The 13002-nt window shown below is 45.2% G+C and overlaps 1 protein-coding gene across 1 annotated transcript in view; it reads right to left on the bottom strand.

Annotated features, from left to right (window-relative positions):
* Window positions 1-3143: 3143 nt before the first annotated feature.
* The window catches only part of LOC309702568 (uncharacterized protein), a 1257380-nt gene continuing 1247521 nt past the window's right edge, over window positions 3144-13002 (bottom strand). Inside the window, exons 36-38 of the mRNA XM_082527161.1 lie at window positions 6889-7065; window positions 4345-4518; window positions 3144-3659 (exon numbers count right to left, since the gene is read on the bottom strand). Of these exons, the coding sequence (XP_082383287.1) occupies window positions 3641-3659; window positions 4345-4518; window positions 6889-7065 (370 nt within the window). The 3' untranslated portion in view covers window positions 3144-3640. The remainder of the gene's footprint in view (window positions 3660-4344; window positions 4519-6888; window positions 7066-13002) is intronic.

Genomic DNA, 13002 nt, shown 5'->3' with positions numbered 1-13002 from the left:
GGCAAGTGCGCCCTGCAGATGCCAAAGTCATTGCGATTAGGGAGTTCCCCCAACCAACCACCAGGAGAGAACTGCGGCGGTTCCTTGGGATGATAGGATATTACCGACGGTTTTGTAAAAATTTCTCTTCTGTTGCTGCTCCTCTCACTGATTTAACCAGCCCCTCAAAGCCATTTATTTGGTCTGGGAGTTGTCAGCAGGCTTTCGAAAGCCTTAAGGGCTTACTTTGTTGCACCCCTGTTTTGTCTGCTCCTAACTTCTCTTTACCATTCAAACTGGAAATAGATGCCAGCGCAGTTGGGGCGGGAGCGGTGCTTCTCCAGGAGGATACCCAGGGCATTGACCATCCTGTGAGTTACTTCTCTCGGAAGTTTGACAAACACCAGCTCAGGTATTCTACCATTGAAAAGGAGACCCTTGCTTTGTTGTGGGCCTTGCAACATTTTGAAGTCTATACAGAGTCAGGTCAGAGGTCAGTCCAAGTATTCACAGATCACAACCCTTTAGTTTTCCTCTCCAAGATGTATAATCACAACCAGCGGCTTATGCGTTGGTCACTGATTATTCAGAATTATACCCTCAAAATCCATCACAAAAAAGGTTCAGAAAACATTGTAGCAGACGCACTCTCCCGTGCTGTTTAGAGAGGTCACCAAACCCTGAGTTTGGTTTTTGAAGGGTGAGAGTGTTACGTGCCAAGGGGTGTGGCTTTGCTTTTGTACTCTGTTTTGTGTTCTATTCATCTTTCAGGCGTCAGGCCTCCTCTGATTGGCCAGTTCGAAGTTGATTGGCAGGTGTCTATTGGCTGGACTGGGCTCAGTTGGCCAATCACACTCCAAGGAACACTACAAAGGAGCCGCTCCCTGGCCAGCTGGTGGCTGCTGGCTTCTGCTTTGACAAACATTTGCGAACAGGCATCTTTATGTTGTGTGTGGTGGGAGGCTGGACAGGTAAGCCGGGGTACCCTATACACTGGTTGTAGATTTTACTCTGTTAGTCACACTAGGTTATGCGGTTGATGCCACCCTTGTATGTTTTCACTGACTTTTATCGAGTAGCTAGGTAGGCCTTTTGTTTTGCATTTTTCTTTCAGTTAGGCTAGGCCCTGGAAGCTACTGACCTCTTTTTGTTTTATTACTTTCTTTGATTTGGATCAACCGCCCAGTCCTCCTCCCCCACCTCTTTACTGTTGTTAAATTTGACTATCCAGGCAAGCACCCAATAAATCCTGCCTGATACTTAACTGTTCTGTGGTCTTCCTCCTTCATTGATTGTGGTTGTCCAGTGTTGCTGTCTCCTTCCTACCTTTGCCTCCGCCATGGTGGGGGGGATGTAACAACCTCCTACGGTCGTTTGGACTGTCAGTCGTTAAAGTAAAAAATAGTTACATCTTGATGATGGAGGCAGTAATCCGATTACACAGCTAATGAAAACGTAGCCAATCAGCATCAGAGCCAGACTTCCTGCCCAGGCCTGGTTTCTCTCATGTAGGAGATCGGCCGGTACTGAACCAAACCAGGCCTGTCCCGACCTTTCACCCTGACCTGGCAAAAAGGGGCGTGTCTGTCCACAAAGTAGACACAACTCTCCTGTAAATGTTCCCAAACTGACATTGTCAGCCTGTTTAATACGACCCCAGTTCAAACTGATGCGGGGCTCGGAGCGTGAGATTATAGTGTTTCTCACAGCACCAACTATGCAGTGATCACTCAGGTCGTTGGCAAAAACTGCAGATGTGGAAAACTTACGCAGCATATTAGTTAAAAAAGGTCAATAAGAGCAGATTTATCTGGGTGTTTAGGATCAAGGCGTGTGAGGCTTTAAATAATTTGAGTCAGTTTTAAAAACAAGCAGCGTGCCTTAAAATCATCAGACACAGAAGAAAGCCAGTCCCAATGAAAATCATCCATCTGAAAGACGTCATTAAAATGCAGCTCAGATAAAAGTTGAACCAGAGACGGTGATGTGCTGGGGGAAGCAGGTGGAGGCTGATAGCAGCCAACAACAGTCTGATTTCCAAACAGATCAATAGTTAAGGTCAAGATTTCAAATGGCTGAGGTGCAGATGGAGAGAACAAGACTTGAGCAGCAAGACAGACCTTCACATAAACTTCCAGACCTCCGCCTTTTCTGGGACAGTCTGAGTGCTAAATGTTAAATCCATCAGTTGCTACGTTTTTATCCAGTAAAGATTTGGAAAGTCTCAGAAACAACAATGATACCAGCACCGCTTGAACAGGCCCAGATTCCAATCATATCTATGTTAGGAAGCACACGACGTGATGCACGTGTAACCCAGACAGTTTTTAACATCTGCTGGTGTTTCACATTCAGCCAGAGGCCCAGGGTTAGGTTGGATACCAGACAATAATAAAAGCATCGTTATTAGACTCTAGAGCTCGTTTATAGCTGACACCACATGTAGAGTTTAAGTTCACACAGAGACGATGACATTTTTCTAAAACCAGCAAACAATAAACAAGAAATGTAACAAGAGTTTCAGAAGAAGCTGTTTTACAGAGAAATGATTCCCTGAAGACAAAATTATTATTATCATCTTTATTTCTCCAGGTGAAAATTTAATTGAAATTAAAAATGTTGTTTTCAAGAGAGACCTGGCTCCTCCAGGGTTGCCGACCCCTGCTCTAAAGCATCTGATTTGGATTCCTGAGATCAAATATATTTTCCTTTGGCTTTGTTTTCTTCCCATTTGTGGCTTTAATGTAGTGTTACATCCTGTTTGTTTGCTTCCCTCTGTATACATGTCCAGATTCACTGTTGTGTTTCTATTCTTACATTGCTGTGTGATCACTGTTCCCTCTGCTGACTGATGTGACCTTTTGTATCTCACACTGATACTTGTCATATTTGTATCTGCGCCTAAAAGATAAAAAGTTTTCCATGCTAAAACACAGCTCCACCTCCTGCAGTTCTCCCTCTGAACCACTAGATGTCTCTGTTATCTAAATGAAGACGTGCAGCACAGCAACCACAGCAGCGCTCAGATCACACGTGTCCTGTTATTATGTATAAAAGCATGAAACAGGTGAGACAGGTGGGATCAATATTAATGTTGTGGAAATATATGAAAAAGCAACAGAAGAGCGAAAACATTTCGTGTTTCTAGAAATATCTTTCAGCTCATAGCTGCTCACAGACTGTATTTACAAGTGACAAACTGCAACTCTACAGTACATCTACAGTATATATCAAATATATTCTGTATTCAAATCTATTGAGTGATGTTTGAAAGTCTTTCCAGGTGAGTTTGATCCAGGAGGGTCTGAAGCCAGAGTCAGACAGAGACTGTGCAGAGACTGTAGAAGGACAGAGCAGCAGCAGAGCAGTCCAGATACACTGATGATCCTCTGTCAGATCCAGAGGGACACACAGGGATGATGCTGGACTCTACATTGTGTCTGACAGTGGAGCTGTTCTCAGAGCAGTTCACTCTGCAGCACTGACAGTCATCTGCACTTCTTCTCATTCCTCTGTCAGTCACTGCTGGATGAAGCTCTCCTCTCCACCTCCCAGTAACATGGCCCAGTCAGAGCGTCTCTACACACAAGCTGCTGCTGCTTCAACCTCTCTGGATCATCAGGACACAGCTCCTCCTCTCTCAGCACACACACCGTCCTGTTTACCATCTTCGCCTCCACCTGCAGAGAGAAGAAGGAAGAGCAGAGGAGATAAACGAGTGTTTCCAGAGACTCTTCATCAGCTGTCAGTCAGTGATGCAGCACATCCAGTATAAAGAGCAGCAGGGACTTCAGTGCTGGGACTGTACTAGGACTCATTGTTGCTTCACTTTTTCTAATCTTTGGATTTTTATTGAAGTTGATGAAAATATTTTTCCCTCCTAGTTTGAGTTTGGACTTTCATTCATTAGAAGAACCTTGGTGTGTCCACTCTGAGCTCTGTAGGAACCCCAACAACAAGCCCAACAATCCAGATGGACGGTTCCAGCTGTTAACTGGAGGAATTCCATCCAAACATCTGCTCTCACTAAATTCTTCCTCACCTACAGACTGTGTTCTTCACTGCTTTAAACTTGGAAATGAATGCAGTCATTGGTCTGCATGCTGCTTTGTTCAGAGAGCTGATTGGCTGTTGACAGTGTTTGATCAGAGCGTGTCAGCCGTTACCATGGTGACCATATAGGTGACAAAAAGGCAGAAACAGGAAGTGTTTGTGTCCAATCCTGAAGCCTGTCACCATTCTCCTCTCACAGCTTCACTGAGAAGCTGCAGCTTTACAGGAAACACTGGATCTTTGTTTCATACTGACTGTGTTTAGTACAATACTGCTGACAGCACCACCCACTCACTCCATCACTCTACTTACACCAGAGTCTCCAGTCTGTAGTCTGGACTCTGCTGAAGATCAGACAGCTGCTTCACATCTGGATCCTTCAGGTTGTTTCCGTACAGGTCCAGCTCTCTCAGATGGGAGGGGTTGGACTTCAGTGCTGCTGCCAGATAATCACAGCTGATCTCTGACAAACCACAGCTCCTCAATCTGTATAAAGAATGAAAGATGTAAGTTTATTAGACAAAGTGTGAGCTTGAAATCATTCAGTGTTTCATCATCTGTTCAGAGCTGAAGAAGGTTCAGAATGTAGAAGTTTAGAAAATGGAAACTCCAAACAGCTGAAGCCAACAGGAAGCAGCTTCAAACAGGAAACTGTGCAGAGTTTCAGACTATATGTCCTGATGCAGCCAGTTGGATTTTGGAGATTTGAATCTCTGTTCTGTGACTAAGTCCTTGAATCATTTCTTCCAGTTGGTCCAACAAGACAGACTAAGTGTTGGACATGTGTTGTGGCTCCATTAGGGGAGCTTCTAAATGTGATGTGATGGCCCCTCTGGGTCTGTCAGGTCACAGGACTGAAGAGAGCTCAAACTGGGCACACAGTTGTTCCAGTCTGGACCAAAGACTCTATACTGGGACTGAGGGACTGCTTTCACTGCACCCACTGGGACTTTTTAAAGGCTCATGTTCTCACTTAGATCATCGATTTCTACTTACATTTCTTTCTGGGAAAAATGGGGATTACTTTGAAAACAGGAAGTATTTTCCCCAATAAGCAGCCCTGGATTAGTAAATCACTCCAACATGTTCTCAGGCAGAAGAAGCTGTCTTGTTATGAGGGAGAGAAGAAAAAGTTTGAGGCACAGAAACTTGTTGAAAGAGAGATAAAGCAGCTAAAATCAGTTGTAAAAGTAAAGCAGAGGATGAGCTGAATAAAGGACACTCAAGGCTGGCTTGGAAAGGAATGAAGTCCATGGTGGGGATGCAGAACAAGGAGCAAAGATGAATGTGATGCTGAATCAGCAGAAGACTTGGACTCATTTGATTCCAGCTTTGATATCATTGATTTCAATGAAGAGCTTTGTGATTGTAACAAAGGGCTGGTAGCTCTGAGAGTCCCACTGATGAGGTGTTTGTGTGGAAATCTCTTAGTGGGATCAAAGAGAGAAAAAGCCCTGGTCCTGATGCTGTGGGAGGGAAATGATTGAAGTGTGCTGTGAGGAACTGACTGGGAGATTTTCACACATTTTCCAGTCCTCCTTGGAACAACAGGAAGTTCCCAGCATATGGAAACAAAGGTTAAGTGTCCTATGGCACTCAGTGATGATGGTGCTGTGGCCCCACCACCTCCACCTCTTTGTAAAGGAACTAACTGTCATCTGAAGCTTCAAATGGAACTAAGACTTCCTCCACTAGGTGGCAGTGTCTGATGAGAAAGTGTTAGTGGAGCTGGCCTGGAGTCAGAAACAGGAAGATGCAGGATTTGGGCTGAAATGGGGAAAAGTGGTTCGCACTAGTGCCTTAAAGCAAGAAGGTTGTAGGTTGAAGCTTGTTGGCCTTTCTGTGGAGGTTGGATGTTCTCCCACAGTCCAATGAAATGCTGCTTAGGTTCATTGGTGCTTCTAAATTGGCTGTAGGTGTGGATGTGAGAGAGTGCTTCTCTGTCTCTCTCTGTTGGCCCTGTGATGGACTGCTCACCTGTGCAGGTGGACCACGCCTCTTGCCCTATGACAGCTAGGGCACAGGCTGCAGCCCTGTGAGCCTAAGCTGAATAAACAGTTAGCAAAAATGATCCATAGATGGCCTGAAATCCCCCAGTTAGCAGTTTGGTAGATAGCTATGACATGCTAATCCCATCCAGCTGCTGTATTCTACCTGTAAGCTGATCCCTGCTGAGCCAAAGCACTTTTTCATATACAAATTACAACCTTTAATAGAAACCTATTGGTCAGCATCTTATTAGCCTGCTGTTAGCTTCATTCCACAGAAAACTGAGAGAAACTAACAGAGTTGATAAAGAATAAAGAGAAATGTGCTGATTTAAAGCCTTTGAAGTGCTTCAGATGATCTCTGTCCACTTCTGTCCACTCATTCATTCATGTAAGCTTTCTAATGCAGCTTTGATCTTCACAGTCTGCTTCATGAAACTCATTCTAACCCTGAATGTCAGAGTGTTCCTCCTTCTCTTTCCCATCATTCATGCTGGCAGTGGAGGAGATTTGGATGTTGGACTGTGTTTTGGATGATGTGTGTATGTTTGTGTTGGACTGCTGTCTGTAAAGCAAACGCACATTTTGCTTTGGATTTCAGTGTCAGACAGACTTTAAGGTGGAATGAAGAGTTGGAGAGTTTCACAGTGAATTATCCAGTGGAGGATTTTTCTTCTTCTTTGAAGGTTTGAAATGTGAACATTGTTCTGCTGCAGTCAATGGACTAAACCAGAGAAGAAGAAAACAGACTTTACCATGAAGATCCTCAGTGTGGATCAGTATAATATCAGCCTGATGTCTGCAGTTTAGTGTCAGCACAACTTTCACATCATATTCATCTCAGCACAACTAAAACATGCTGACTGACCTCAGAGTTTCAAGTCCACATCCTGGACTCTCCAGGAAACCACACAGATGCTTCACTCCTGAATCCTGCAGGTTGTTGTTCCAGCTCAGCTCCAGCTGTCTCAGATGGGAGGGGTTGGACTTCAGTGCTGCTGCCAGATAATCACAGCTGATCTCTGACAAACCACAGCTCCTCAATCTGTATAAAGAATGAAAGATGTAAGTTTATTAGACAAAGTGTGAGCTTGAAATCATTCAGTGTTTCATCATCTGTTCAGAGCTGAAGAAGGTTCAGAATGTAGAAGTTTAGAAAATGGAAACTCCAAACAGCTGAAGCCAACAGGAAGCAGCTTCAAACAAACACAACAAGAGAAAAAAACTCTGAATGTTTCACATTAAAGTCGTACATTTATCATAAAAACAGGACAAAGACTTGAAAAAGTCGTGTTTTTCCTTCCAGGAACCACAAGGCTTCACTTTTAAAGGTGAAGTGTGAAAGAAATGGACATATTTGAAGTCCAACACCTTTTTCCAGTCACATTATTAAAGCAGACAAACTACAAGCTCATTTTCATTCCAACAAGTCATCTTCTGACCTGGGCTAACAACGCTGGTCTCTATGTGCAGCTGGCTGTGAGACCAGTGCTCAGGGAGCATCTACAAAGTGCAACACTGAAAGAACATCACACACTCATTTGCTTCCAGCACTTTCACACAAACATCTACTGTCATTATTGTCACCAAACTCTGTGGATCCTTTATTGCAAATTCAAATGGGCTCAAATGGTCAGACAAAAGAGGGTTATGAGGAAATATGATGAAATGTTGTGTATTAGCAGCAAGTTATTGAATCATTTTCCTCAGAAACCAAACAAAATGATTGACAAACATGTTTTTACAAACTCAGTGTTGGACTTGGATCAGCAGGATAAGCTGATGTTTAAAGGCATTTGAGTCTCGCTGTATGAGAGTCCATTTATTACTCAATATTTATGGATGATGTTCTTTCAGTGTTGCACTTTGTAGACGCTCCCTGAGCCTCACAGCTGCACATGGACCAGCTGACATTACCCAGCATTAGAGGCGGCTGTAAAAAAATGGATTTTCCTATTTAAATGGTTTTAATTTGAATAAAGCGATGTTGATTCATTCAATCCTGAATCGATTTTTAATATAAATGTATTTTTTGCCAGAATCTCAGGTTAAAGCTCCCAAAAGTATTTCAACAACAAGCAAACAGATAAAACAGTAAATGAGAGCAGCTAAACACACAAAGATGGAAACACAGAGCGTGGATCGTTCACTCGACGGCACGTACACGGACACGCCGTCGGGGCTGAAAGTGGACAGCTCACAGATCCTGTAGCTGCAGGTTTCATCTGTCTCCAACCAAAACTGAGTGAACCAGCAGCAGAAGAAGATCCAAACTACGCTTTACGTTTGATGAACATCGTCATGAATTCTCTCTGACTTTGACGTTTACTTCCTGCACAGCTCTCTCTCTCTCAGTGTACTTCAAGAACAGTTTACCTTCAAAAATCTGTTTCCTGCATTATTCACTGCTTATTACGCACCAGTCTGCTGTTGTGTTCACTGCTGCCGGCCTCCGAAAACAAAGCCTCATTTCTGCTGTTCAATACTGAAGAAATTTAAACCTTTTAAAATGATGACAGATTAAAAACTCTCAGCTGTGTCTGTAATCAAACCTCTGTAACTTTGCTTCACTTCAGCAGCATCAGCTCATGTTCACATGTTGATTCATGGTTTGCTTCAGTTTTTGATGGACTGCAGAATATTTTGAAGGTTATCTGCTATAAAAAGCCAGAACAGGAAAATCTGCTTCATGTGTTTCTGTTTGATCCTCAGTGACTTTACACACATCGGCAAGATGGCGCCTGTGTTTGGTTTTGCCGCTGCCGGGTGTAGTTGGTCTCGCTCTATTGTCATGTTTTTTCTTTCTACTCTGCTGTTTTTTAACTGTCTTAATGATGTACTGGCTGCGATTGGTCTACGATCGTCTGACGCTGCTATCCATCCGTTCGTCAATGACGGCCAAAGATGTTTTTTTTGACAGCTATATGGAGAGGAATCCGTCTCCCAAGGCCCTACTTGGATATAGGGGGCCCGGCTCTCCGAGGCCGTGTTATCTCAGAAGGGTTCATCCAGACTCTCCTGCCGACTGGCTTTTCATCCCCTCGGTGAGTGGAATATATGAACGTGAAGGCTCTGATCCCGAGAATTTACGCCCTTTAATTCGAGAAACTCGAGCTTTTTCCAACAACAATGTTTTCACCCCGCTGTCTATGGCGCTCTTTAATGCCCGATCTTTGACGAATAAATCGTTTGTGCTTAACGATTTTATTGTTTCTAAAAAACTGGACTTCCTCTTCTTGACTGAGACCTGGCAACGGGGGTCGGATTATTCGTCTACTATTGAAATGTGCCCAAATGGCTTCTCTGTCATTAGCCAGCCTCGAGGATCAGATCGTGGAGGAGGCCTCGCGGTGGCATTTCGGAGCCGTTTTAACTGCCGTTCAGTGAAAGTTGGACACTTTCTGTCTTTTGAACTGCAGCTCTGTCATGGTCCTGGGCCATGTTGGCCCAGTATTCTTAGTTTTCTTGTATTTTTGTATTTCGTTCCTTATTTAGGCCATGTTTCCTGAGTTGCCCTGTTGTGTTGTTCCCTAAGTGTTTTCCCTTCGTGACTCTTACCCCCTGTGTGCCCCTTTGTGTATTTTTGAGAGCTCGTCTCTCTTTGTGTTTTATTCTATGTTTTCCCCAGCCCGTTATGTCTCTCTCTCCTCCTGTCTGAACCTCTGTACTTCCTGTTTTACTTTTCCCGTCTCCCGTTAGTGTTGCGTTCACTCCTGCCGTGTCTTGTTATGATTATCAGTGTCACCTGTGTTCCCCGTGTGCTTCCACTTCCCTCGTTAACCCTCTGTGTATTTATGTCTGCGTCTCCCTCAGTTCTGTGTCGCGTTCTCCCTCATGCTGCATGGATTTCCCTGTGTCTCTCTGCGAGTGTTAGTTTACTTTTCCCAGTTTAGTTTTGTATTTCCTACGTTCTGCCTCTCCAGCATTAAAGCTGTGATTTTTGAGTTCATCCCCGTGTCTGTGAGTTTTTGCATTTTGGGTCCTCCTCCTGCCTGCCACACAGCGATCCATGACAAGCTCATCAAAATCGGAAAGAAGGATCCTTTTTACTGTGCGTTGGTCTATCGCCCTCCTGGCCCAAACAGCTCGTTTTTAGCCGAGTTTAGTGATTTTCTGTCCTTGACTATGAGGTTGTCTTAATTGCTTCTTGTGGGGGATTTTAATATATATGTTGATGATGAGTCCGACCTCTTTGCTTTGCTTTACCAGCATCATGGACTCTTCAGGCTTCAGGTTTTCAAATTCAAATTCAAATTCAAATTTTATTTGTCACACACACACAACCATACACAGTATGGCATGGGGGTGAAATGCTTGTAGCTGTACAATGCCCGACCATTAAATGACAGAAGAAAAGTTTTACAATATTTACAATTTACAGTTTACTACAGAATGTACAAATTAACTTAGGAATTTACAGTAAAGAATGTGCAAATAGCAGAAGAGATTATAAAGGTTATAAAGATTATAAATTATAGGAATTATAGGATTATAGGAAATGTGTGGTGGTGCGTGTGGTGATGTGTGTGAGAGTCCAGTCTTATAGTGACGTGTTTGGGAGAGTCCAGTCCTACACCTGGTTCAGGGCCCGAATAGCCTGGGGGAAGAAGCTCCTCCTCATTCTCTCTGTTCTGGCCTCAAGGGAGCGGAAGCGCTTCCCAGACCTCAACAGTGAGAAGAGTCCATTGTTGGGATGGGAGAGGTCCATCATAATCTTCCTAGCTTTGGACTCGCACCGCTTGGTGTAGATGGACAGCAGGTCAGGGAGCTCTGATTGAATGATGCGTTCGGCTGAGCGCACCACCCTTTGCAGATCTCGTCTGTCCTGCTTGGTGCTGTTCCCAAACCAGGTGCAGATGTTTGCCGTCAGGATGCTCTCGATGGTGCAGGAGTAGAAGTTCTTGAGCACCTTCAGTGGCAGATGGAAGTCTCTGAGTCTTCTGAGGAAGAAGAGACGCTGACGGGCTTTCTTAACCAGGGAGTTGATGTGGCAGGACCATGACAGGTCCCGAGTGATGCGGACACCCAGGTATCGGAAACTGTCCACTCTCTCCACTGGCGTGCCACTGATGATGAGGGGTTTGTAATTCCTCGCCTGCTTTGTAGTGAAGTCCACGATCAGCTCCTTAGTCTTGCTGATGTTTAGGAGGAGGTTATTCTCCTGGCACCAGGTCTCCAGGTTCCTAATCTCCTCCAGGTAGGCCGACTCGATGTTGTCGGAGATCAGGCCCACAACAGCAGTGTCGTCAGCAAACTTGACAATGGAGGTGGTGTCTGATGTGGCTACACAGTCATAAGTGTACAGTGAGTACAGCAGGGGGCTTAAAACACAGCCCTGAGGCACTCCAGTGCTGAGTGAGATGGAGGCGGAGACTTGTTTTCCCACCCTCACTGATTGGGGTCTGTCTGTGAGGAAGTTGAGGATCCACTGACACAGTGATGAGCTGAGTCCTAGATCTGTCAACTTGGTGAAAAGCTTAGAGGGAATTATTGTGTTGAATGCTGAACTGTAGTCCACGAACAGCATCCTAACATAATTCCCTCTGCCAGTGTCCAGGTGACTCAGGGATGTGTGGAGCAGGTGAGATATGGCATCGTCTGTGGAACGATTAGTCCGGTAAGCAAACTGAAGTGAGTCGATGGTGGCAGGAAGTGAAGAAGTGATGTGATCTCTCATCAGTCTTTCAAAACACTTCATCACAATTGAAGTCAGTGCTACTGGACGGTAGTCATTGTGGCAAGTGGGCTGTTGTTTCTTTGGAACAGGAACAATAATGGACTGTTTGAAGCACGTGGGAGCCACAGCTTGGGCCTGGGAGAGGTTGAAGATCTCCGTGAACACCGGTGCTAGCTGGTCAGCGCAGGCTCTAAGGACCCGGCCAGGGATTGCATCTGGTCCTGCTGCCTTCCTGGTGTTCACCCTCCTGAAGGTGTTCCTCACGGCATGCTCTGTGATGATGAATGCATTTTCTTCACTGGTGCACTCGCGCGCAGCCGTTTGTTGTTTTAATTGCTGCGGCGTCGAAGCGAGCATAAAACGTGTTCAGCTCATCAGCCAGTGAAGCATCGGCATTCATCATTGAAAAAGCTGGTCGTTTATAGTCCGTTATAGTCCGCAGTCCTTTCCACAGGCTCCTAGAGTCGCACTGTCGTTGCTGTGACTCTAGTTTTTCCCCGTAGCTCCGCTTTGCCTTTCGGACCGCGCTGCGCACGTTGTAGGACGCAGCCTTGTATAGGTCCATATTACCGGAGACGAGCCCTTCATTGTAGGCAGCGGTGCGTGATCTCAGAGCGTCGCGGATGTTTTTATCCACCCACAGCTTCTGGTTGGGAAACGTTCGGATGATAGTTCTTTCTGCTGTGTCGTCCGCTAGTTTCCCGATAAATCCCACAACCGCTTCCGTAAACATGTTGATATCATCAGAGCTGCGCCGAAACATGTCCCAGTCTGCGTCATCCAGTGCGTCCTGCAGCGCGGCCACTGATTGGTCCGTCCAGCGAGCAACCTCCCTCCTGATTGGTGGTTGCTGCTTTAGCCTTTGTTTGTAAGCAGGCATGAGGAAGATGGCGGCATGGTCCGATTTTCCAAATGCCGGCAGGGGCTGAGCCTTGTAACAGTTCTTGAACGGGGTGTAGCAGTGGTCTAATGTCCTCGTGCCCCGGGTGGGGCAGTTGATGTGCTGGTGAAGGTTGTGAAATATCCGTTTGAGATTCACTCTGTTAAAATCTACCATAACAATGAGTGCGGCATCTTGGTGAAGTGTTTGTTGATGTGTGAGAGCCTCATGTAGCTCACATAAGGCAGTGTCCGAGTCCGCGTGAGGCGGAATGTAAACAGTGCAGGCAATGACCGCAGTGAATTCCCGAGGGAGATAGAAAGGGCGACATTTAACGATCAAAAGCTCCAGATTGGGCGAACAAGAGCGTGTGAGTGGGGAGATGTTTGTGTTGTCACACCATCTGTTGTTCACCATCAAACACA

The sequence above is a fragment of the Aulonocara stuartgranti genome (assembly GCF_965226115.1).
Source record: "Aulonocara stuartgranti genome assembly, chromosome: 3".
In the NCBI taxonomy this organism is placed as follows: Eukaryota; Metazoa; Chordata; class Actinopteri; order Cichliformes; family Cichlidae; genus Aulonocara; species Aulonocara stuartgranti.
The sequence above is the reverse complement of the archived record's forward strand: the minus strand, read 5'-3'. Positions and strand labels throughout refer to the sequence as shown.